Here is a 26,826-nt window from a genome sequence, read left to right as displayed (position 1 = left end):
GACGTCATCACGCCAGGCACGTTTTCCTGGCCTCTGTCTCGGATAAGTTATAGAAGGCAGCCATATTGCTTCACCCGGAAGTGGTGGTTCTGTCCTGTATCTATGCAGTGATTTCTGAGGAGACGGCTTCTCTTACTGCGCCCAGGTAACGGCCGTGTCCCCGTCTGTGCCGCTCCCTCCTGGTTTTCCCCCTTGTTCTATAATCCCCTTTTCTTACCTGTGTCCTTCCCCAGCTGTACCATTCCCCCCATGTCACCACAGAGAGCTTCCCTTACCGAGCACAGGACCTGGACCCTCCCTGCAGCCCTCAGAGGACCTTTACCTTCATGTCAGCCTTTAATTAAGGACCAACACCCCCTGTACCCCAGCATCAGGGCGTCCGCCAGCCCAGTCCCCGTGGCGCCCAGTCCCCGTGGCGCCCGCCTGCCCAGTCCCCGTGGCGCCCGCCTGCCCAGTCCCCGTGGCGCCCGCCTGCCCAGTCCCCGTGGCGCCCGCCTGCCCAGTCCCCGTGGCGCCCGCCTCCCCGCCTGCCCAGTCCCCTTGGCGTCCGCGGCTCCCGACAGCACATTCCATCTGTCCTATCCTCAGGTGACCGTTTCCTCCTCTCCAGGGTCTGGGACCGGCATAGTCCCCAGTGTCAGATGCCCAGGCTGTGAACCGTCTGCAGGATAACAGATTATCAGGGACCAGGACCTCACAGTGACCTTGAGGAGGGGGCCCCACTGACATAAGTAAGCAGTGCAAAATGCTGGGAGTTGTAGTTCCTCAGGTTGTAGTCCTCGTTTCTCTGTAATGTCGTCGGACTGGTTCACTGCCCTCCAGGCTTATAGTTACAGGTGGAATTTCCGGGCGTGGTCCGCTCGGCACTGCCAGGGTAGTGATGACTCGTGTCCTGTGCGGTGGGCGGTGTTACTCGTTGACTACCCGTAACCTTCTTTATTTTCTCCATTTCCAGGTCCAGGATGACTTATCTCCCCCTGACGATGCCACCTGACCGTGGGGGCGGGCCCCTCTTCCGTCTGAAGTTCACTACGTTTGCGGTGGGCACGGTCTGTCTGCCGCTCTGCGGTTTTATCTTCTGCATCGTTTGGTCGCTGATTTTCGACTTTGAAAAGACGACGGCCACGCACTGCGGGGTGAGCGCGGTGCACGTTCCTGGGGTGCAGCAGTGAATTGTGGGTAATGCTGGTTAGAAGGTGAGGGGGGCGTTCCAGCTACTAGAATCTCTCTGTGCCGCCCGGCCCCTGACTACACGTTGCGGTGTGGCTGCCCCGATCCCTGCAGTAACACTGGCGCAGTCGTAGTACACTACAGGTGAGTGCGTGGCTGAGTGAGCGTGGTGGGCGGCCATATTGTAACTGCATACAGAGGCTTAGGAGTCATTGGGTCAGGTGACCACCGGGTACAGCAGAGAAGCCCCCGCTCCTCTGACATCACTGCTTCCCTTCTTCCAGGTTCCTAATTACCTGCCGTCCATCAGCGCGGCCATCGGAGAAGTGACCCCGCAGAGGTTGGTCTGGCGGTTCTGTATTGGCCTCCACTCTGCCCCCCGCCTGCTCGTAGCGGTGGCGTACCTCAACTTCTACCTGGGAGGAGGCGGCTCGTACTGGAGAAGTCACATCAACTTCCTGCTCAATGTATTTGAGATCCTGTGTCTTCTCCTGCTGACCTACGTGTCCTCCAACGAGCACCATGGTGAGACGGCTGCTCCCTCAGCACCTCAGTGACCCCACCACCACTCGCTGATGTTTGGATGTTGCTTTCTTTCTCCTCAGGGATCCATCAGCTGGCTTTTATCTTCTTCATGTTCTTCTCCCTTGGATACATGTTCATAACCATCAGGATATGGAGGATATCGAGGAAATACTCTGTAAGTGCCGAGGTAAGGACGTGGACATTTCCTCAAACGCCTCACCAACATATCATGTCTTCTTCTCTAGTCACCTCTAGAGCTGCAGTCACTATTCTACTGACCAGAAGAAAAGGGACTGCAGCTCTGGAGGTGGCTGGAGTATTATGTGACTGAGGATTACGGGGTGCAGCTCTTATCAGACACAATGAGGGGGATGCACAATACGGATGATGGAGGCTGAGAGCGGAAGGTGAAGGCAGGTAACTGAGAAATCAGGGTAAGAAGCAGAAGACTCCCTGGAGACTGCTAACCGGCTAACGCAAAAATCCGGGAAACTAAACAATGAGAAGAGCAGGAAGATGAGGTAAAAACACGCATCAGCACCTAACTTACAGCCCAAGCTCTCACTGGTGACAGGGGCCCCGAGTACTTATTGTTACACCCCAGAGTAATGTAAACCGGGCACAACCAATGTACCTTGTAGATACTGATCTAATATCCATGTGTCCTAGGAACGCCGCTCATACACCTGGAAGAAGTGGCTCTTCATCTTCAACCTGACGGCGTTCCTGGTCTCCCTTCTGTTCTATTATCGCCACAATCTGCGCTGTGAACCTGGAGGTAAGACATGGGGCCTGACCCGAAAACACACTACTCGCAAAAAGGTAGGGATATCTGTAGAAAACGTAAACCATTCCGACCCGGGCTGCAGCTATCGATTACTTTAGTAATCAAGTATTCTATCGATTAATTCAACGATTTTTTTTATAATTGTAAATTTTTATTAGCACTGGAATTGCCGATTTTCAAAGATACAGAAAGGAAAAAAAAGTAGCACCTGAAAATGGTGCAATACATCACGTACATAGACATCGTATAAATCAACCGGTACACAGAACTATAAGCTGTATCACATTAGATGTAAAACAAAGTGATGGACACCAGACAGGACACAAGAGGAAAGAGGCGGGTGTGGTAAAGGGCGATGAAGGCTTAGGGGGATGCCAGGTATCTATCCCAGGGCTTTTTCAGCTGTATTATTAAGGGACGCCGTTAAGCCATCCACGGACCGAAAGTCCTGGATCCTGGCCAGAAGCATGGTCTTAGTTGGGGAGGAAGTTTGTTTCCAAAATTTGGCAATTAAGGTTTTAGCAGCTGAGCAGAGCGAAAGGAACAATCTAGAGGAATGTTTATTCAGCCTTAGAAGTGGAAGGTTGAGCAAGTATACCTTTTGGGTCTAGGGGTATTTGAATACCAAAAAGAGAGTGGGCCACGTTGCTCACCTCAACCCAGAGCTGAGTGATGCCGGAGCACGTCCAGAACACATGGTATAAGGAGCCCAAGCATCGCCAGCAGACTGATGGAACAGTGGAGTTTATGGAGTGGAGGATTGCAGGGCTATGGTACCAGTGCATTAACAGCTTATACGTGGTGCAGATGGATGATTGAGCCGCTCTATTCCATATGATCTGCCAGGCCCCACGAGAAAGAGGTGATCCAAGGGCAGTAGCCAATTTATCATTTATCCATGTATGCGTGATGGGGGGTCTCTCCCTCTGCGGACACGGCCAAAAGGCAGTAAATGAGAGAGATCATGCCCCTCGTCCCCGTGCCCTGTCGACACAAACGATCAAATGGGGTGGGAAGTGACACCTTAAGCGACCCGAACATTGAGCTCACAAAATGACGGATCTGGAGATAATGAAATCTCTCAGTCGTCAGTAAGTTTGATTGGTCTTGGAGTTGTGCAATATCTGCTAGGTGGAAGAGACCCAACGACAACCAGACATGGACCATGGGAGCACTTGGGCTGGAGACCCAACGACGACCAGACATGGACCATGGGAGCACTCAGGCTGGAGACCCAACGACGACCAGACATGGACCATGGGAGCACTCAGGCTGGAGACCCAACGACGACCAGACATGGACCATGGGAGCACTCAGGCTGGAGACCCAACGACGACCAGACATGGACCAGGGAGCACTCAAGCTGGAGACCCAACGACGACCAGACATGGACCATGGGAGCACTCAAGCTGGAGACCGAACGACGACCAGACATGGACCATGGGAGCACTCGGGCTGGAGACCCAACGACGACCAGACATGGACCATGGGAGCACTCAAGCTGGAGACCCAACGACGACCAGACATGGACCATGGGAGCACTCAGGCTGGAGACCGAACGACGACCAGACATGGACCATGGGAGCACTCAAGCTGGAGACCCAACGACGACCAGACATGGACCATGGGAGCACTCGGGCTGGAGACCCAACGACGACCAGACATGGACCATGGGAGCACTCGGGCTGGAGGGAATTGCTGGGTTGAGAAGGAAAGAGGTCATAGAAGAATGCTGGGAAGCTAAAGCGAATCGCGCGTGGCAGGTGTCCTATATGTGTTTAGTAAAGGCCATAGGCCCCAAAAGGGTAGTGTAAGGGGTGACGGGGGGCCTGCTGCTACAATAGGGCGTTCGGATGGGCCGGAGCCATCCAGAGTTTTTCAATCTCCAACCATTTGGTGTAAGTGTGTTGGGACGCCCAAAAAGGGATCGCACGTAGATGGAAAGCCCAATAGTAATGGGTGATATTGGGGATCGATAGGCCACCTTTATCTGCGGCTGTTAGCATGACCTTGCGGGAGATGCGATGGCGTTTACCTTGCCATATAAAATAAAAAATCGCCTGTTGAAGGGTACGTAGTTCTGACAAGGGGACTCTAACTGGGAGGGTCTCAAAGTAATACAATAGTTTTGGGAGGAGGGACATTTTCACCGCTGCTACACGGCCTAGTAGCGACATATATAAGGGCTTCCATTTTACAAGAAGGGACTCAAGTTCTCGGAAGAGGGGAGGGAAGTTGTCCGCATACAGTGAAGTGTATGTGGGGGTGATACGGACCCCTAAATACTTCAGTTTGGTGTCGGACCATCGATGTGAGAAATTGCTTTGGAGTAGAGTTAGAACCTGGGCGGGAATAAGGACCGGTAGGGCCTCTGTCCTGGAAGCGTTAATCTTATAACCTGAGAGGTCACCATAGTGGGTTAGGGCCTTATGCAGATTAGGTAACGAAACGTGGGGGTTGGTTAATGTGAGGAAGACGTCATCTGCGTACAGGGAAATCTTGAATTCTTTATCTCGCACTTTAAGTCCCTGGACGTCAGGATTCAATCGGATGAGGGCCGCGAGAGGTTCGATGCATAGGGCGAATATAAGGGGCGAAAGCGGGCAGCTTTACGTTGAACGGGTAGAGGAGCTAAGGGGGTAGTTTAACTAGCGCCGTTGGAGTGGAATAAAGGTTGAGAATGGCGTGTAGGAAGGGCCCCGTGATACCGAAGGTTTTGAGAGTTTCAAACAAAACAGACCAATCTAGCCGATCAAAAGCCTTTTCTGCGGGGGCGTGGCTTGTGAGTGCATGGAGTAAGACGCACTGTTCACTGCTCCTGCTACAATCCTGCTCATTTACACTGGAAGCGCACTCAAACTGCCTGAAAATACTTTACCTGGGGAGAGGAAGGTGTCTGGTGATTGTGGTGACAAAATCGGGAGCCTGAAAATGCAGAGGAAATCGTCCAAACTGGCGAAACAAGACCGCATGGAGAAGGGCCAAGATGGCGCCGGAGGTGGAGAGGTGTCGGCGCTGCAGGAGACGGTGAGCCAGAGCGCGGCTGCTAAACTCAGCAAATATGCCAGACTGGACGGTGGAGTGGGCGATTCGGCTAGCGATAAAGGGACTGATATACCTACCTCCTCTGATCAGGAGGACGGATCCATGGACGGTGATGACCCGGTTTTTGCCGGTCAGCCGATACTCAAATCTGCAGCCCCAGCAATAGTTCCAGTAGACCTGCGGGTTGATTCTACAAGGGAGCCCACATTGAAAGATATAATGGTGGCAGTGGCAAGCTGCAACAGTACCCTTAAGTGCTCGCAGTACAAGTTGGCAGCCTGAGATCAGATGTGTCCATAATCAGGCACGACCTGCACAAGATTTCTGAGCGCACTTCAGATTTGGAAAAGAGGGTGTCCTCACTGGAAGACGTTATTCAACCTCTGCAAATGGCGTCTAAAATGAATGGGAAAGATATAGCTGCCTTATACGCCAAAGCGGATGATTTAGAGAACAGATCGCGGGGAAATAATCAGCGAATTGTTTGAATGCCAGAAAAAACAGAAGGGGCCAATGCTACAGAGTTTGTGGAGAAATGGCTGCACCAGTTATTCCATGAGAAGGGCCTATCTTCCCTGTACGCGGTTGAGCGGGCGCACAGAGTCCCTTCGCGGCCGCTCCCGCCAGGCAGGCCTCCTCGCCCTATACTGGCGAAGATTCTACACTTTAAAGATCGGGACACTATCCTACGCCAGTCAAGGGACAATGACGAGATGGTCCTGAACGGGGTCAGAGTGTCCATTTTTCCGGATTATTCCAATGAGGTGCAGCGGAGGAGGAGCAGATTTATCGACATCAAGAAAAGGCTCAGAGTGCTACAAGTTCCGTACGCCATGTTGTTCCCGGCTAGATTGCGAGTGGTGGCATTGGGATCCACCAGATTCTTTGAGGACCCTGATGAAGCGACACAGTGGCTGGACGTCCACGAGAGGCAATTGAGAAGTGGGGCCCTGGACACCTGAAGGAAACAGTTTGCAGTTTGTGCTCACTTTATATGCATAGGACTGCACCCTAATGTCACTTTAACGTTATACCTGTTATAAAGTGTATTGAGTGTTGATACCACATGGTAGATCCTGATGCAGGAGTAGGAGGTTGGGATGAGAAATGTATGTCCCAGTTGTGGAGAGGATTCTCTACCTGAGGGAGAGTGTTGGAATCAGAAATGAGTTTTGTTCAGCATTGGGCATGGTGCTTACAGATTGCCCTGCGTTAGAGTTGGATGTTTGGGAGGGGGGGGGGGGGGGGGGGGTTGGGGAAATTGTTCAAAGTAGTCTGATCACTGGGGAGGGGGAGGGTCGGGGGGGGAGGGTGACGGGTCTGAGATGGGTGAGGGGCATGAATTATGTGAGAGAGACATTAGTATGGGGTGTGAGATTCAAACACGATGTAATCTTTCATTATGACACAGGTGATTAAAGTGTTGAGCTGGAATGTGAGGGGAATGGCTGATGCACGAAAACGACAATGTATATTTCAGTACTTGGGTCGGTTTCAGCCGGCTATCTGCTGCTTGCAGGAAACGCATTTGTCCAATGATAACGTGCAGGGGCTGAACAAGAACTGGGTAGGACACGTGGTACATGCAATCCATTCCTCTCACTCCAGGGGCGTAAGTGTGATTGTGCATAAAAGTATAAGGTATGAACATCTGAAGCCATGTGTGGATGCTGAGGGCAGGTATGTGTGTGTAGTGGGTAAGATGGATGGGATCCAGGTGGTGTTGGTGTCAGTGTATGTGCCTCCACCGTTTGCTTCCCCTTTAATAAGGGATATTATGACCTTTGTGGCGGACTTCCCTGGACTGCCGTGGCTGCTAGTGGGGGACTACAATTGTACATTGAATGACTCCATAGATAGATGTCGGGTAGAAGGTGCCAGTGGATCACCGGGGAGTGTGGCTCTAAAGAATATTATGAGGGAAACTGGTTTACTTGATGTTTGGAGGCTGCGTAACCCGGATAAGCGGGTGTTTTCATGTAGATCTGCTACGCATCATTCACTATCACGCATAGATCTGGCTCTGGTTAATGATGTTATGCTACCATTGATAAGAGATGTTATTTATCACCCTCGGTCGCTGTCTGACCATTCCCTGGTGCAGGTTGATTTGTGCCTGGGCGTGCTTAGGCAGGGACCGAGGTTGTGGAAATGTAACCCGCATTGGCTGAATGTACTGGGGGATCTGTCTGAGATTACTCTGGAGGTCAGGGAGTACTTTTCTATCAATGGAGGGACGGCTTCAATACACGGAGTCTGGGATGCCATGAAAGCGTTTCTGAGAGGGGTACTGATCAAAGAAATTAGTAAGCATAAATCTAAATCCAGAGAGGCAGATGTTAAAGCTCATGTACAAGTGACTGAGGCTGAAAGGGAGTTTGGTAGAATCCCCACCATGGATAATAGTGAGGCGCTGGAGGTAGCTCAGGAACAGCTGAGGTGTCACCTACTACAGGCTGCGGAGAGGAAACGTAGTTTTTACCGCCAAAGATCTTTTGAGGAGGGAGAGAAAGTTGGGCATCTGCTCTCAGTGGTTTCTCAGGCACAGAGGGGTTCTTCTTGTATACAAGAGCTAATGGATGGTAACGGAAATAGTAGCCAGGATACAAAAGGGATATTAGATATTCTAAAAGGGTTTTATGTCTCTCTCTATGCTTCCAAGGCGTCTAGCTCGGAGGAGGCCTTGTCCGCCTTTCTGGCTGAGGCTCAGCTATCAGTGTTATCTGAGGAGGATAGAGAGAGACTGGAAGAGCCGATCACGCTGGAGGAGTTGGAGGCAGCTCTTGGGGGGATGGCGAATGGTAAGGCGCCGGGGGCAGACGGTATACCAGTGGAGGTGTATAAAAAGTTGCAAGGGGTACTTCTTCCTGAATTACTTAAGGTTCTTGAACATTCTCTGGAGACGTGTTCGCTACCACATTCTATGCAGGAGGCTATCATAGTAGTTATTCCTAAGCCTGGGAAGGATCCCAAAGTTCCTGATTCCTATAGACCAATTTCGCTATTAACAGCAGATGTGAAGCTCCTGGCGAAGGTGTTGGCGAACAGGCTGTCCAGGGTAATACTTACTATAGTGCACCCGGATCAAACTGGCTTTATGCCTGGGAAATCGACTGCTATAAATATCCGTAGAGTATATGCCAGTCTGAATATTCCAGCAGATAATGGAGGAGATAGGGCCTTACTTGCGTTAGACGCCGCCAAGGCGTTCGACAGTGTTGAATGGAACTACCTATGGGAAACCTTGAGAGTCATGGGCTTTGGTGCTCGATTTATTCAGTGGGTGAAAGTGTTGTATTCAAGCCCAAAGGCACGGATCAGAGCTAATGGGGGGCTGTCAGATGGCTTCTCTTTGGCCAGAGGCACCAGACAGGGGTGCCCATTGTCACCCTTGTTGTTTGCGTTAGCAATTGAACCACTTGCAGCCCTTATCCGCCTGTCACCTCATATTGTGGGGTTTAGATATGGTGAGACGCAAAACAAAGTGGCAATGTATGCTGATGACACTATGCTATTTTTGGGTGACACTGGGGGCTCTCTGGATGCGGCCATGGCTTTAATAGATAGATTTGGTGGTTTCTCTGGGCTCCGGATAAATTGGCAGAAGTCTGCCCTGATGCCGGTGGACGGACAGGCACTCTCTGGTGTGCAGGCAGATAGTTTGATTCCCTGGGTGGGCAAGTTTAAATATTTGGGGCTATATATAACACCTAGACTGCTAGATTTTGAAGAACTTAATTTAACTCCTTTGCTAAATACTTTTAGGCTGAAGGCAAGGACATGGAGTAGACTCTCTCTTTCTGTCGGTGGTGGGCAGAGTGAATCTCTTAAAAATGGTAATGATGCCTCAGTTACTATACATATTGAATAATGCCCCTGTATGGATCCCAGTGGAGAGATTTAGGAAAATACATTCGATATTCAGAGATCTTATCTGGAAATATGGTCAAGCTAGGATTAAGCTGGAGACGCTGCAATATCCCAAGTCTGAAGGTGGCTTGGCTGTCCCTAACGCCTGGATTTATTTCTTAGCCTCTCAGTGTCAACATTTTAAGGGTTGGATGGAATTTCAGCTACCAGATGTGACGGGGAAGATACTGCAGCACTGGTTGGGTAGTAGGGATCTTATGGGTATTCTGGAGGGTGCAGGGATGCATGGGGGGAGAGAGAAAGCGACGCTTATTGAGCTTATGAAAAAAGTGTGGACAAAGGTGAAATTGATTAGGGGAGTTGGTGGGGTAGGAGAGCTTTCCCCAATATGGAACAATAACTTGATGCCAGAGGTCATTTCTCTATCAGGAGTCCGAAATTGGGAATCCCATGGAGTAATGAGGATAGGTCAATTGATTGAGAATAATGTATTTAAATCATTTCAAGGTCTACAGCAAGAATTCAACATTCCTAAAGTTTGGTTCTATCAATACCTGCAACTGAGACACGCCTATGATGTCACGATGAGGAAGGGATGCATTATTGCAAAAACGGATGTGGTCCATAAACTGGTTCTCCCAGCTGGAGGAAAGAGAGGTTTGATATCACAGGTGTATACTCTGCTTCTAGACAAATTTTTGATAGGATTCCCTCTTACTAGGATGAGGAAATGGGAAAAGGATCTGGGGGACATCCCTAAGGAACAGTGGGAAGATATATTGGAGTCAGTCCCGAGAGTGTCTGTAAGTGAACAGGGCAAGTTGTCACAACTGTTTATCATCCACAGAGTCTACAAAACTCCAGTGTTTTTACGGAAAATTGGGGTTAGAACTGATGACAATTGTCCAAAATGTATGGTGGAAGGTGCAGATCTGTTTCATATGCTTTGGTCTTGTCCAGTGCTAAGTAGTTTTTGGGATGAGGTGTTGACTTTGATTAATCGTAACCTGGAGTTGAGGGTGCAGAAGGACCCAAAGATCTGTGTGCTGGGATATCTGAAGGAGATTGGTGGAGGAGAGGCGGTCAAGGTGGCAGTTGGGAGACTATTGTATGTGGCCAGGAAGTTGATTGCTTTTAGGTGGATCCAGGGGAGTCCGCCAACGGTGGAGGAATTTGTGAGAAAGGTGCATGATATGTTGACTTTAGAGAAGGGAGTGTTTGTTAGGAGGGGATGTCCTCAGAAGTTTGAAAAGTTGTGGAATGAATGGTTGTCTCACACTCATGTCGTAATATAAAAAGGTCTTGAAAATTCATGCTCTGATCTGGGGGGGGGGGGGTTGGAAGTTGGGGGAGGGGGGGGGAGGGGATTGTTGGGTTTTAACAGTCAAATAATCTTGTAACTGTTTTTTTTCTTTTTATTGGTATATACATTATGTACAATAACTGTGGGAGATGTATCAAATATCTGGATATGTGATAATGTTTTATACAATTCTGTGTATATGAGACGTGGAGGGGGGAAAACTGTCTTGTAATATGCCAACTTTATTTGAATAATAAAAACGATTTGATTGAAAAAAAAAAAAGCCTTTTCTGCATCAAGGCTCAAAATAACCGTGGGGGTCAAGATGCGCGTTGCTACGTCAATTAAATTAACAACCCGGTGAGTGTTATCCTCCATCTTGACGGTAGGGAATGAACCCAACTTGGTCTTTGTGAACCAGGCTGGGGAGCCATACATTCAAGCGGGCAGCCAGTCGGTGAGGTTATAACGCTTAGAGTTACGAAAACATTGGGCAATCTCATCAGGGTGATATTGGGGACAGCCAGCAGAGTCTTTCACTGCTTGTGCGGTGCGTTTGGTAACTGTATCTCGTGATTGACGGGCTAGTATAGTGTGTGCTTTATTACCTTTCTCATAAAATTTCTGCTTTGAGTAGAGCATCATACGTTCCACATTTTGCATTGCAATATCCTTTAATTTCGCTCGGGCCTCCACAAGGTCTCGGAGAAGGGAGAGGCTCGGTCTAAGGTTTAGTCGGGACTGTAGAGACTCAAAGTTCCCAGACTCAAGGTGTTCTGTTCTTTTTGAGTCGTGATGCCAATGCAATACATTGGCCCCTGACTACGGCCTTGTGGGCCTCCCAGAGCATAGCTTGGGAGGAGACCAACCCAGCATTTTCTCCAAAGAATGTGCGGATGTACCCTAATCGATTACTCTAATAAGAAAAAATATGAATTAAAAAATACATTTTCCTTTATAAAAACTCATCAGCGCCCTCCTTGCCATCAGCTCCCCCCAATGCCTTCAGTCCTCTGTGCCATCTGCCCCCCCATGTCTTCAGTCCTCTGTGCCATCTGCCCCTCCATGCCATCATGTTCCCCACTGCCATCTGCACCTCCATGCCATCCATTGCCATGTATGTCTCATCCCCTACTCCCCCAGCCCCTCCATGCCATCATGTCCCCAGCACCATCAGCCTCTCCATGCCATCATGTCCCCAGCGCCATCAGCCTCTCCATGCCATCATGTCCCCAGCGCCATCAGCCTCTCCATGCCATCATGTCCCCCAGTGCCATCAGATCAGCCCCTCCATGCCATGTTCCCCAGCCCCTCCATGCCATCCATTGCCATGCATGTCCCATCCCCAGCGCTATCAGCCCCTCCATGCCATTGCCATTTGTATGTCCCCTAGCGTCATCGGCCCCTTCAAATCATGGGTGCCCCACAACTCTGCCCCCCCTTCCACCGCCAGCAGATTCGGGCCGCTGCTAATAAGAATACTTATCTTTCCTGGCTTGTGCGCAGTTGGCTGACATGGGGTCCGCAAGAGAAGGACCACGTCTTCTTCTTCCCAGCATGCACTGGGATGGACCTGACGTCACACACAGCGTCAGGAAGCGCTGACTATGTGTGCACGCAAGGCCCTGGTCAGTGCAGCGCGGTGCCGACGGGAGGCCACGGAGCGGTGAGTGATAGCCAGCTTCACTCACGCTCCGTGGTCACATGATTAAAACGAATCCTCGATGCAGAGAAATTGCATCAAGGACTTTTTTGTATCCATTACATTGATCTCATCAAGTAATCGTTGCAGCCCTAGTTCCGACTCCAGTGATATTATATCATGAAAGTCAGGCGTGAAAGCAGCAATGGAGATTTCCTAATAATTTATGGAAACAAAAGCGGACCCCAGTGCTGGGTACACCGCCACAAAATGTCAGTGTCTCAAGAACTTGTCCTGTGGCCTTGAGCATAAATTACAGCTTGACTGCGACGTCTCCTGCTGTTCACAAGCGCCGTGCGCTCCTGCACTAAGCCAGTCCGGTATCTCACGGACCGTGTTCCACGGACGTGTGAATGAAGCCTTAATGTCTGCTGAGGCATGGCATCCCACTCTTCATGAAGGGTGGCCCTCAGGTCATTGAGGTTCTGTGGTACAGAGTTCTGAGCCTCTACACGGCGACTCAGCTGATCCCATAGGTTTTCAATGGGATTCAGGTCTGGAGAAGGTGCAGGTTGCTCTATTTGAGGTCCCCCAGTCTCCAGCAGCCATTCCCTAATGATACGACCTCGATGAGCTGGCGCATTGTCCTCCATGAAGATGACATTAGGCCAGTGTTGTTCCTGCAGAGGCACAATGACTGGATTAATGATGTTCTTCAGGTAGTTGTCATGTAATGATGTGGGAGGGAACACCACACCGACAGCAGGAGGGAACAGAAAGGGAACTAGGCCTCAAAGCGAGAGAAGGGGAAACGGACACCACCTATGGAAACCCTTATCCTAGCCCTGACTCCTATCAATATGAACAGACCTTGAGGGTAGGTGTGTTCATACACAGGAACCTGAGACCCTGGAAACCCTGAATTGCCCTGGAGTAGTGTCTGGGCTTGAGACGACCTGTTCCTTCCAAAATGAAAGAACAAGCGCCTCCCTGAGGCCTAGTAACAAAAGACAGAGGGGAAACAACAAAATATAGAAGGGAAGTAACACTTAACTTCTGAAGTAAATGGACGAGAAGGAACTCAGAAGAGGACCACACTCCAGCACTTCCAATACCAAACTGAAGCTATCAACGGCATAGCATAATGGGTGACGCCAGACTAAATAGGGGAGTTGGAATGACCACTAAGCTACACCTGAGACAAGAGGTGTGGTCATTACCAGCAACAACACTGAAACCAGTGAAACTAAAGAGGCTGTCAGATCACACACGTGCAGCCAGTCTCTTAGATCTTCTGACACCTGTCACGTTAGAGACCATGACAGTAGTATGTTCTTGTCACTGGACCATTCACAAAGTGTAGGACAGTTCTGTATTGACTGGACACACTGTAACATCACCACCAAAGGCTGGTCTGGTGACCACAGTGGCTGATGCACAGCGCTCTCCTTGATGTCTCCATCATCGTTGGCGCCATCATTTCTGCTCAGTGTGAATCGACTTTCATCAGTGAACAGCACTGAGGACCACAGGTCCCTCGTCCAGTGTAGATGCTCCCTGGCCCATGCAAGATGATGACGCCTGTGCCTGGTGGTGTGTTCAGGAACCCTTGCAGGTCTAGCACACTGACCACACTGATGTAAATGGTTTTGAATGGTCTGACGAGACATTTGGGTGCCTCTTACCTCCCTTAAATGTGCCTGGAGTTGTGTAGCATTCAACATCCAGTTCCGCAGGGCAGTGTTCACAAGGAAGCTGTCATCAGTGTGGGTTGTGGGCAAGGGACGTCCACTTCTCTGCCTCTCTGTGACTCTTCCAGTCTCTGTATCTCTGATACAACCTGCTGATGACTCTCTGTGACACTATAAGCTCAGGGGCCACTTCCGTCTGAGAACATCCTGCCTGAAGCCTCGCAATGGTGAGGTACTGATGATCATTTGTTAGGTGTGGTCTTGGTATCATGATGTAAAAATGTGAACATCATGATGAGGAGGACTGTTTAAATCCCAATTCTAATTGAACCAAGAAATTTATTGGGCGATTCATGAATCAAACACCTGTTGTGAATTTTGCCATTAAGATCCTTGTTAGAGAACAGCAAGTTGTGCAAAAAAGTACTGAAACATTGAACAGTTGGACATGTGCATTCAGAAGGTCAGGGAAGGTGACATTAACCACCTCCGGACCGCTGTACGCACAGACGCGTCCTGGAGGTGGTTGATTCATTCCGCCTGGACGCATATACGCGTCATCTCGCGAGACGCGAGATTTCCTGTGAACGCGCGCACACAGGCGCGCGCGCTCACAGGAACGGAAGGTAAGCGAGTGGATCTCCAGCCTGCCAGCGGCGATCGTTCGCTGGCAGGCTGGAGATGTGTTTTTTTTAACCCCTAACAGGTATATTAGACGCTGTTTTGATAACAGCGTCTAATATACCTGCTACCTGGTCCTCTGGTGGTCCCCTTTGTTTGGATCGACCACCAGAGGACACAGGTAGCTCAGTAAAGTAGCACCACTACACTACACCCCCCCCCGTCACTTATTAACCCCTTATTAGCCCCTGATCACCCCATATAGACTCCCTGATCACCCCCCTGTCATTGATTACCCCCCTGTCATTGATCAACCCCCTGTAAAGCTCCATTCAGACGTCCGCATGATTTTTACGGATCCACTGCTAGATGGATCGGATCCGCAAAACGCATCCGGACGTCTGAATGAAGCCTTACAGGGGCGTGATCAATGACTGTGGTTATCACCCCATATAGACTCCCTGATCACCCCCCTGTCATTGATTACCCCCCTGTCATTGATCAACCCCCTGTAAAGCTCCATTCAGACGTCCGCATGATTTTTACGGATGCACTGATAGATGGATCGGATCCGCAAAACGCATCCGGACGTCTGAATGAAGCCTTATAGGGGCGTGATCAATGACTGTGGTGATCACCCCATATAGACTCTCTGATCACCCCCCTGTCATTGATCACCCCCCCTGTCATTGATCACCCCCCCTGTCATTGATCACCCCCCTGTCATTGATCACCCCCCTGTCATTGATCACCCCCCTGTAAGGCTCCAGACATTTTTTTTGGCCCAAGTTAGCGGAATTTTTTATTTTTTTTTTCTTACAAAGTCTCATATTTCACTAACTTGTGTCAAAAAATAAAATCTCACATAAACTCACCATACCCCTCACGGAAACCAAATGCGTAAAATTTTTTAGACATTTATATTCCAGACTTCTTCTCACGCTTTAGGGCCCCTAGAATGCCAGGGCAGTATAAATACCCCACATGTGACCCCATTTCGGAAAGACACCCCCAGGTATTCCGTGAGGGGCATATTGAGTCCATGAAAGATTGAAATTTTTGTCCCAAGTTAGCGGAACGGGAGACTTTGTGAGAAAAAAATTTAAAATATCAATTTCCGCTAACTTGTGCCAAAAAAAAAAAAATTCTATGAACTCGCCATGCCCCTCATTGAATACCTTGGGGTGTCTTCTTTCCAAAATGGGGTCACATGTGGGGTATTTATACTGCCCTGGCATTCTAGGGGCCCTAAAGTATGAGAAGAAGTCTGGGATCCAAATGTCTAAAAATGCCCTCCTAAAAGGAATTTGGACCCCTTTGCGCATCTAGGCTGCAAAAAAGTGTCACACATCTGGTATCGCCGTACTCAGGAGAAGTTGGGGAATGTGTTTTGGGGTGTCATTTTACATATACCCATGCTGGGTGAGAGAAATATCTTGGTCAAATGCCAACTTTGTATAAAAAAATGGGAAAAGTTGTCTTTTGTCAAGATATTTCTCTCACCCAGCAAGGGTATATGTAAAATGACACCCCAAAACACATTCCCCAACTTCTCCTGAATACGGCGATACCACATGTGTGACACTTTTTTGCAGCCTAGGTGGGCAAAGGGGCCCATATTCCAAAGAGCACCTTTAGGATTTCACAGGTCATTTACCTACTTACCACACATTAGGGCCCCTGGAAAATGCCAGGGCAGTATAACTACCCCACAAGTGACCCCATTTTGGAAAGAAGACACCCCAAGGTATTCCGTGAGGGGCATGGCGAGTTCCTAGAATTTTTTATTTTTTGTCACAAGTTAGTGGAAAATGATGATTTTTTTTATTTTATTTTTTTTCATACAAAGTCTCATATTCCACTAACTTGTGACAAAAAATAAAAACTTCCATGAACTCACTATGCCCATCAGCGAATACCTTGGGGTCTCTTCTTTCCAAAATGGGGTCACTTGTGGGGTAGTTATACTGCCCTGGCATTCTAGGGGCCCAAATGTGTGGTAAGGAGTTTGAAATCAAATTCTGTAAAAACTGACCAGTGAAATCCGAAAGGTGCTCTTTGGAATATGGGCCCCTTTGCCCACCTAGGCTGCAAAAAAGTGTCACACATCTGGTATCTCCGTATTCAGGAGAAGTTGGGGAATGTGTTTTGTGGTGTCATTTTACATATACCCATGCTGGGTGAGAGAAATATCTTGGCAAAAGACAACTTTTCCCATTTTTTTATACAAAGTTGGCATTTGACCAAGATATTTCTCTCACCCAGCATGGGTATATATAAAATGACACCCCAAAACACATTCCCCACCTTCTTCTGAGTACGGAGATACCAGATGTGTGACACTTTTTTGCAGCCTAGGTGGGCAAAGGGGCCCATATTCCAAAGAGCACCTTTCGGATTTCACAGGTCATTTTTTACAGAATTTGATTTCAAACTCCTTACCACACATTTGGGCCCCTAGAATGCCAGGGCAGTATAACTACCCCACAAGTGACCCCATTTTGGAAAGAAGACACCCCAAGGTATTCGCTGATGGGCATAGTGAGTTCATGGAAGTTTTTATTTTTTGTCACAAGTTAGTGGAATATGAGACTTTTGTAAGAAAAAAATAATAAAAAATCATCATTTTCCGCTAACTTGTGACAAAAAATAAAAAGTTCTATGAACTCACTATGCCCATCAGCGAATACCTTAGGGTGTGTACTTTCCGAAATGGGGTCATTTGTGGGGTGTTTGTACTGTCTGGCCATTGTAGAACCTCAGGAAACAGGACAGGTGCTCAGAAAGTCAGAGCTGCTTCAAAAAGCGGAAATTCACATTTTTGTACCATAGTTTGTAAACGCTATAACTTTTACCCAAACCATTTTTTTTTTACCCAAACATTTTTTTTTTATCAAAGACATGTAGAACAATCAATTTAGAGCAAAATTTATATATGGATGTCGTTTTTTTTTGCAAAATTTTACAACTGAAAGTGAAAAATGTCATTTTTTTTCAAAAAAAATCGTTAAATTTCGATTAATAACAAAAAAAAGTAAAAATGTCAGCAGCAATGAAATACCACCAAATGAAAGCTCTATTAGTGAGAAGAAAAGGAGGTAAAATTTATTTGGGTGGTAAGTTGCATGACCGAGCAATAAATGGTGAAAGTAGTGTAGGTCAGAAGTGTAAAAAGTGGCCTGGTCATTCAGGGTGTTTAAGCACTGGGGGCTGAGGGGGTTAAAGGGGTATTCCCATCACAATGATCACTGTTAAATCTGTTAATGATTTGACAGTGATCATTTTTGTAAATACATTTAATTACCCAATTCCCACCCTTTTTGAGAAAATAAGTTCCCTCTTACCTGATCGTTGTCTTTCGTCTCCAATGGTTACAGCCACCTTTCCTGTCGAATACCGCCAGGCCGCGCTTGCGCGGGAGCAGTATTATAGTAGTTATATTCTTGTACATAGGAGCAGTATTATAGTAGTTATATTCTTGTACATAGGAGCAGTATTATAGTAGTTATATTCTTGTACATAGGAGGCAGTATTATAGTAGTTATATTCTTGTACATATGAGCAGTATTATAGTAGTTATATTCTTGTACATAGGAGGCAGTATTATAGTAGTTATATTCTTGTACATAGGAGCAGTATTATAGTAGTTATATTCTTGTATATAGGAGCAGTATTATAGTAGTTATATTCTTGTACATAGGAGCAGTATTGTAGTAGCTATATTCTTGTACATAGGAGCAGTATTATAGTAGTTATATTCTTGTACATAGGAGCAGTATTATAGTAGTTATATTCTTGTACATAGGAGCAGTATTATAGTAGTTATATTCTTGTACATAGGAGCAGTATTATAGTAGTTATATTCTTGTATATAGGAGCAGTATTATAGCAGTTATATTCTTGTACATAGGAGGCAGTATTATAGTAGTTATATTCTTATACATAGGAGGCAGTATTATAGTAGTTATATTCTTGTACATAGGAGCAGTATTATAGTAGTTATATTCTTGTACATAGGAGCAGTATTATAGTAGTTATATTCTTGTACATAGGAGCAGTATTAAAGTAGTTATATTCTTGTACATAGGAGCAGTATTATAGTAGTTATATACTTGCACATAGGAGCAGTATTATAGTAGCTATATTCTTGCACATAGGAGCAGTATTATAGTAGTTATATTCTTGTACATAGGAGCAGTATTATAGTAGTTATATTCTTGTACATAGGAGCAGTATTATAGTAGTTATATTCTTGTACATAGGAGCAGTATTATAGTAGTTATATACTTGCACATAGGAGCAGTATTATAGTAGCTATATTCTTGTACATAGGAGCAGTATTATAGTAGTTATATTCTTGTATATAGGAGGCAGTATTATAGTAGTTATATTCTTGTACATAGGAGCAGTATTATAGTAGTTATATTCTTGTACATAGGAGCAGTATTATAGTAGTTATATTCTTGTATATAGGAGGCAGTATTATAGTAGTTATATTCTTGTACATAGGAGGCAGTATTATAGTAGTTATATTCTTGTACATAGGAGCAGTATTATAGTAGTTATATACTTGCACATAGGAGCAGTATTATAGTAGCTATATTCTTGTACATAGGAGCAGTATTATAGTAGTTATATTCTTGTACATAGGAGCAGTATTATAGTAGTTATATTCTTGTATATAGGAGCAGTATTATAGTAGTTATATTCTTGTACATAGGAGCAGTATTATAGTAGTTATATTCTTGTACATAGGAGCAGTATTATAGTAGTTATATTCTTGTACATAGGAGCAGTATTATAGTAGTTATATTCTTGTACATAGGAGGCAGTATTATAGTAGATATATTCTTGTACATAGGAGCAGTATTATAGTAGTTATATTCTTGTACATAGGAGCAGTATTATAGTAGTTATATTCTTGTACATAGGAGCAGTATTATAGTAGTTATATTCTTGTACATAGGAGGCAGTATTATAGTAGTTATATTCTTGTACATAGGAGCAGTATTATAGTAGTTATATTCTTGTACATAGGAGCAGTATTATAGTAGTTATATACTTGCACATAGGAGCAGTATTATAGTAGCTATATTCTTGTACATAGGAGCAGTATTATAGTAGTTATATTCTTGTATATAGGAGGCAGTATTATAGTAGTTATATTCTTGTACATAGGAGCAGTATTATAGTAGCTATATTCTTGTACATAGGAGCAGTATTATAGTAGTTATATTCTTGTATATAGGAGGCAGTATTATAGTAGTTATATTCTTGTACATAGGAGCAGTATTATAGTAGTTATATACTTGCACATAGGAGCAGTATTATAGTAGCTATATTCTTGTACATAGGAGCAGTATTATAGTAGTTATATTCTTGTACATAGGAGGCAGTATTATAGTAGTTATATTCTTGTACATAGGAGCAGTATTATAGTAGTTATATACTTGCACATAGGAGCAGTATTATAGTAGCTATATTCTTGTACATAGGAGCAGTATTATAGTAGTTATATTCTTGTACATAGGAGCAGTATTATAGTAGTTATATTCTTGTATATAGGAGCAGTATTATAGTAGTTATATTCTTGTACATAGGAGCAGTATTATAGTAGTTATATTCTTGTACATAGGAGCAGTATTATAGTAGTTATATTCTTGTACATAGGAGCAGTATTATAGTAGTTATATTCTTGTACATAGGAGGCAGTATTATAGTAGATATATTCTTGTACATAGGAGCAGTATTATAGTAGTTATATTCTTGTACATAGGAGCAGTATTATAGTAGTTATATTCTTGTACATAGGAGCAGTATTATAGTAGTTATATTCTTGTACATAGGAGGCAGTATTATAGTAGTTATATTCTTGTACATAGGAGCAGTATTATAGTAGTTATATTCTTGTACATAGGAGCAGTATTATAGTAGTTATATACTTGCACATAGGAGCAGTATTATAGTAGCTATATTCTTGTACATAGGAGCAGTATTATAGTAGTTATATTCTTGTATATAGGAGGCAGTATTATAGTAGTTATATTCTTGTACATAGGAGCAGTATTATAGTAGCTATATTCTTGTACATAGGAGCAGTATTATAGTAGTTATATTCTTGTATATAGGAGGCAGTATTATAGTAGTTATATTCTTGTACATAGGAGCAGTATTATAGTAGTTATATACTTGCACATAGGAGCAGTATTATAGTAGCTATATTCTTGTACATAGGAGCAGTATTATAGTAGTTATATTCTTGTACATAGGAGCAGTATTATAGTAGTTATATTCTTGTATATAGGAGCAGTATTATAGTAGTTATATTCTTGTACATAGGAGCAGTATTATAGTAGTTATATTCTTGTACATAGGAGCAGTATTATAGTAGTTATATTCTTGTACATAGGAGCAGTATTATAGTAGTTATATTCTTGTACATAGGAGGCAGTATTATAGTAGATATATTCTTGTACATAGGAGCAGTATTATAGTAGTTATATTCTTGTACATAGGAGCAGTATTATAGTAGTTATATTCTTGTACATAGGAGCAGTATTATAGTAGTTATATTCTTGTACATAGGAGGCAGTATTATAGTAGTTATATTCTTGTACATAGGAGCAGTATTATAGTAGTTATATTCTTGTACATAGGAGGCAGTATTATAGTAGTTATATTCTTGTACATAGGAGCAGTATTATAGTAGTTATATTCCTGTACATAGGAGCAGTATTATAGTAGTTATATTCCTGTACATAGGAGCAGTATTATAGTAGTTATATTCTTGTACATAGGAGCAGTATTATAGTAGTTATATTCTTGTACATAGGAGGTAGTATTATAGTAGTTATATTCTTGTACATAGGAGCAGTATTATAGTAGTTATATTCTTGTACATAGGAGCAGTATTATAGTAGTTATATTCTTGTACATAGGAGCAGTATTATAGTAGTTATATTCTTGTACATAGGAGGCAGTATTATACTAGTTATATTCTAATACATAGGAGCAGTATTATAGCAGTTATATTATTGTACATAGGAGCAGTATTATAGTAGTTATATTCTTATACATAGGAGCAGTATTATAGTAGTTATATTCTTAATCAAATTTCTTTTTATTGAAGAAAACGCAAATAGTCATGTGACAAATCAATCACTTAAATACCAGGCGCAGCTGGACAAATGCTTATTCACTAAGCGCATCAATTCAAGTGCAGTGGCGACATGACTCAATAACACAATAACATGTGCCTAAAAGTAATTAATACGAAAAAGTAGAGACAAGACATGGGAAGAGGGGAGGGGGAAAAGGAGGTAAGGGGGGGGGGGGGTAATAGATGTCTATCATATGCTTCGTGTGAATCTAGAAGTTGCGATAAAGCTTCCAAGGGGACCATGTTTTGATAAACTTTGCTCTAGAGTGAGTCTCCCAGTGTGCAAGCTCCTCAAACCGGTAAAGCTGATCCACCTTCTCGGTCCACATCAAGAGGGATGGAGGAGAATCATTTCTCCATAACAATGGAATCAATAGGCGAGCTGCTGTTATAAGCATAGTCGGTAGATTTGACCTTGAGGGGGTCAGCGTGTCATTAGGACACCATAACATTAGGAGCTTTGCGTCTAATCTAACCTGGTTTTTACAGATCTTATTTATAATAGTTTCGATCTCTATCCAGAAAGGCCGGATCTTTTCACAATTCCACCATATATGAGAAAGAGAGCCAAGATCTCCTCCGCACCTCCAGCAACGGTCGGGGATATCAGGATTGATCTTATGAAGATATTCTGGTGTTTTATACCATCTTGTGAGCAATTTGTAGGAGTTAGCTTGTATCTTAATGCAACGGTTGAATCCGTGCGAGTGTGTGAGGATAAAAGCTTTCTCAGGTTCTGACAAAGTTATGGATAACTCCTTCTCCCAAGCTGAGAGAAACCACAGATCTGGAGGGGCGGAGGAGAGCAGCTCCTTGTATAATGTGGAGAGAGGCTTCCGCGGGCGTTGGGCTACTGAAATCTTCCCCTCCATCCATGAGGGATCATTTGTGGGTCGTGGGACCTTTTCAATAAGCTTTAGGTCCTTTTTAAAGGCCATAACTGCCAAAAAGGAAGCCTTTTGGACCTTTGGAAGAGCGAAAACATCACTCCAATTTAAAGCACCAGACTCAGATATAATATCTTGTAACCTTAAGCTAGATAGTAGGGCCCAAATTCCTGATGGTGCAGCTATATTCTTGTACATAGGAGCAGTATTATAGTAGTTATATTCTTGTACATAGGAGCAGTATTATAGTAGTTATATTCTTGTACATAGGAGCAGTATTATAGTAGTTATATTCTTGTACATAGGAGCAGTATTATAGTAGTTATATGCTTGTACATAGGAGCAGTATTATAGCAGTTATATTCTTGTACATAGGAGCAGTATTATAGTAGTTATATTCTTGTACATAGGAGCAGTATTATAGTAGTTATATTCTTGTACATAGGAGCAGTATTATAGTAGTTATATGCTTGTACATAGGAGGCAGTATTATAGTAGTTATATTCTTGTACATAGGAGCAGTATTATAGTAGTTATATTCTTGTACATAGGAGGCAGTATTATAGTAGTTATATTCTTGTACATAGGAGGCAGTATTATAGCAGTTATATTCTTGTACATAGGAGCAGTATTGTAGTAGCTATATTCTTGTACATAGGAGCAGTATTATAGTAGTTATATTCTTGTACATAGGAGCAGTATTATAGTAGTTATATTCTTGTACATAGGAGCAGTATTATAGCAGTTATATTCTTGTACATAGGAGCAGTATTGTAGTAGCTATATTCTTGTACATAGGAGCAGTATTATAGTAGTTATATTCTTGTACATAGGAGCAGTATTATAGTAGTTATATTCTTGTACATAGGAGCAGTATTATAGTAGTTATATTCTTGTACATAGGAGCAGTATTATAGTAGGTATATTCTTGTACATAGGAGGCAGTATTATAGTAGTTATATTCTTGTACATAGGAGCAGTATTATAGTAGTTATATTCTTGTACATAGGAGCAGTATTATAGTAGTTATATTCTTGTATATAGGAGCAGTATTATAGTAGTTATATTCTTGCACATAGGAGCAGTATTATAGTAGTTATATTCTTGTACATAGGAGCAGTATTATAGTAGTTATATTCTTGTACATAGGAGCAGTATTATAGCAGTTATATTCTTGTACATAGGAGCAGTATTATAGCAGTTATATTCTTGTACACTACTCACAAAAAGATTCAGGATATTTGTCTTGCGGGTGAAATTTCAGGATGAACCTACAATGTCTTTTAACCTTTCTAGGAGAACTTAAAGGGGTATTCCCATCTTCACTTTTCATACTTAACTTTGTTGAGCACGACGTTCACTTCCTAGGTTCGGCTGGGCTTGATTAACGTCCTCTCCCGGCCGGGCCGCGCTTGCGCAGAAGACTGAAGATTTTCTCCCCGCCGGGCCGCGCAATGTCCTGAACGCCGCCACACATGCGCCATAATGACTTCTTCCTGGCTAGTATAGTACAGAGCCGCGCACGCCGGCTCTGTACTATACAGGCCAGGAATAAGTCACCATGGCGCATGCGCGGCGGTGTGCGCGTTCAGGACATTGCGCCGCCCGGCCAGGAGAAAATCTTCAGTCTTCTGCGAAAGCCCGGCCCGGCCGGGAGAGGACGTCAATCAAGCCCAGCCGAATCCTTGAAGTGAACGTCGTGCTCAACAAAGTTAAGTATGAAAAGTGAAGATGGGAATACCCCTTTAAGTTCTCCTAGAAAGGTTAGAGGACATTGTAGGTTCATCCTGAAATTTCACCCGCAAGACAAATATCCTGAATCTTTTTGTTGGTAGTGTACAAGAATATAACTACTATAATACTGCTCCTATGTACAAGTATATAACTACTATAATACTGCTCCTATGTACAAGTATATAACTACTATAATACTGCTCCTATGTACAAGAATATAACTACTATAATACTGCTCCTATGTACAAGTATATAACTACTATAATACTGCTCCTATGTACAAGAATATAACTACTATAATACTGCTTCCTATGTACAAGAATATAACTACTATAATACTGCTCCTATGTACAAGAATATAACTACTATAATACTGCTCCTATGTACAAGAATATAACTACTATAATACTGCTCCTATGTACAAGGATATAACTGCTATAATACTGCTCCTACGTACAAGAATATAACTACTATAATACTGCTTCCTATGTACAAGAATATAACTGCTATAATACTGCTCCTATGTACAAGAATATAACTACTATAATACTGCCTCCTATGTACAAGAATATAACTGCTATAATACTGCTCCTATGTACAAGAATATAACTACTATAATACTGCTTCCTATGTACAAGAATATAACTACTATAATACTGCTCCTATGTACAAGAATATAACTACTATAATACTGCCTCCTATGTACAAGAATATAACTACTATAATACTGCCTCCTATGTACAAGATTATAACTACTATAATACTGCTTCCTATGTACAAGAATATAACTACTATAATACTGCTCCTATGTAACAGAATATAACTACTATAATACTGCTCCTATGTACAAGAATATAACTACTATAATACTTCTCCTATGTACAAGAATATAACTGCTATAATACTGCTCCTATGTACAAGAATATAACTACTATAATACTGCTCCTATGTACAGGAATATAACTACTATAATACTGCTCCTATGTACAGGAATATAACTACTATAATACTGCTCCTATGTACAAGAATATAACTACCATAATACTGCCTCCTATGTACAAGAATATAACTACTATAATACTGCTCCTATGTACAAGTATATAACTACTATAATACTGCCTCCTATGTACAAGAATATAACTACTATAATACTGCTCCTATGTACAAGAATATAACTGCTATAATACTGCTCCTATGTACAAGTATATAACTACTATAATACTGCTCCTATGTACAAGAATATAACTACTATAATACTGCTCCTATGTACAAGAATATAACTACTATAATACTGCTCCTATGTACAAGAATATAACTACTATAATACTGTTCCTATGTACAAGAATATAACTACTATAATACTGCTCCTATGTACAAGAATATAACTACTATAATACTGCTCCTATGTACAAGAATATAACTACTATAATACTGCCTCCGATGTACAGGAATATTACTAGAATAGAATGATTTCATTCCCTGTTTTCTCTCTTCCGCAGTTTACACCGTCTTTTCGTTCTTCGAGTACTTGGTCGTCTTGTCTAACATGGGCTTTCACATGACGGCTTGGTGGGACTTTGGCAGTAAGGAACTTCTCGTCTGCTCACTGGAGGAGGACAAGACAATCTGATAGCCGTGCCTTCACCGTCCTATGTTTGTGGCGGTGGAGTCTGGGGGGTGAACTGTCACAGCGCAGTCACATCGTGGTCATGACAGACCTGGGCCAAGTTCTGAATACGTGAACCAGCAGAGGAATGGTCACTTACTGTCTTTAGTGAGATCTGCAGAACGCTCTCCACTCTCAGGAGCCGCTCCCTGCACTCCTAGACACTCAGTGTGGGAGGTGTACTAAAATTTTGTGTGGAATTTGACCGCCCTCTAGTGGAGAGTATATACCTGCAGACTGTGTGATGTTACCACACCGCCCTCTAGTGGAGAGTATATACCTGCAGACTACGTGATGATACCACACCGCCCTCTAGTGGAGAGTATACACCTGCAGACTGCATGATGTTACCACACCGCCCTCTAGTGGAGAGTATATACCTGCAGACTGCATGATGTTACCACACCGCCCTCTAGTGGAGAGTATACACCTGCAGACTGCATGATGTTACCACACTGCCCTCTAGTGGAGAGTATATACCTGCAGACTGCATGATGTTACCACACCGCCCTCTAGTGGAGAGTATATACCTGCAGACTACGTGATGATACCACACCGCCCTCTAGTGGAGAGTATATACCTGCAGACTGCGTGATGTTACCACACCGCCCTCTAGTGGAGAGTATATACCTGCAGACTGCATGATGTTACCACACCGCCCTCTAGTGGAGAGTATACACCTGCAGACTGCATGATGTTACCACACCGCCCTCTAGTGGAGAGTAT

General features: G+C 44.1%; 1 protein-coding gene across 7 annotated transcripts; it reads left to right on the top strand.

Annotated features, from left to right (window-relative positions):
• The first annotated feature begins 64 nt into the window (after window positions 1-64).
• Window positions 65-26,773, top strand: PGAP2 (post-GPI attachment to proteins 2). Of its 7 annotated transcripts, none has more exons than XM_040426660.1 (8): window positions 65-145; window positions 611-731; window positions 962-1,136; window positions 1,455-1,695; window positions 1,776-1,870; window positions 2,365-2,473; window positions 25,934-26,155; window positions 26,187-26,773. In XM_040426660.1, exons 3-7 carry the CDS (start codon window positions 963-965, stop codon window positions 26,062-26,064), a joined length of 750 nt encoding a protein of 249 aa, XP_040282594.1. In that variant the 5' UTR covers window positions 65-145; window positions 611-731; window position 962; the 3' UTR covers window positions 26,065-26,155; window positions 26,187-26,773. The 7 variants fall into 7 exon arrangements, with proteins under 7 accessions (XP_040282594.1, XP_040282589.1, XP_040282591.1 ...); XM_040426655.1 differs by having other exon boundaries at window positions 1,776-1,882; XM_040426657.1 differs by having other exon boundaries at window positions 956-1,136; window positions 1,776-1,882.
• Window positions 26,774-26,826: the final 53 nt, after the last annotated feature.

Source organism: Bufo bufo, chromosome 3 (assembly GCF_905171765.1).
Source record: "Bufo bufo chromosome 3, aBufBuf1.1, whole genome shotgun sequence".
NCBI classification, from domain to species: Eukaryota; Metazoa; Chordata; class Amphibia; order Anura; family Bufonidae; genus Bufo; species Bufo bufo.
This window is presented reverse-complemented; position numbering and strand designations above follow the sequence as displayed.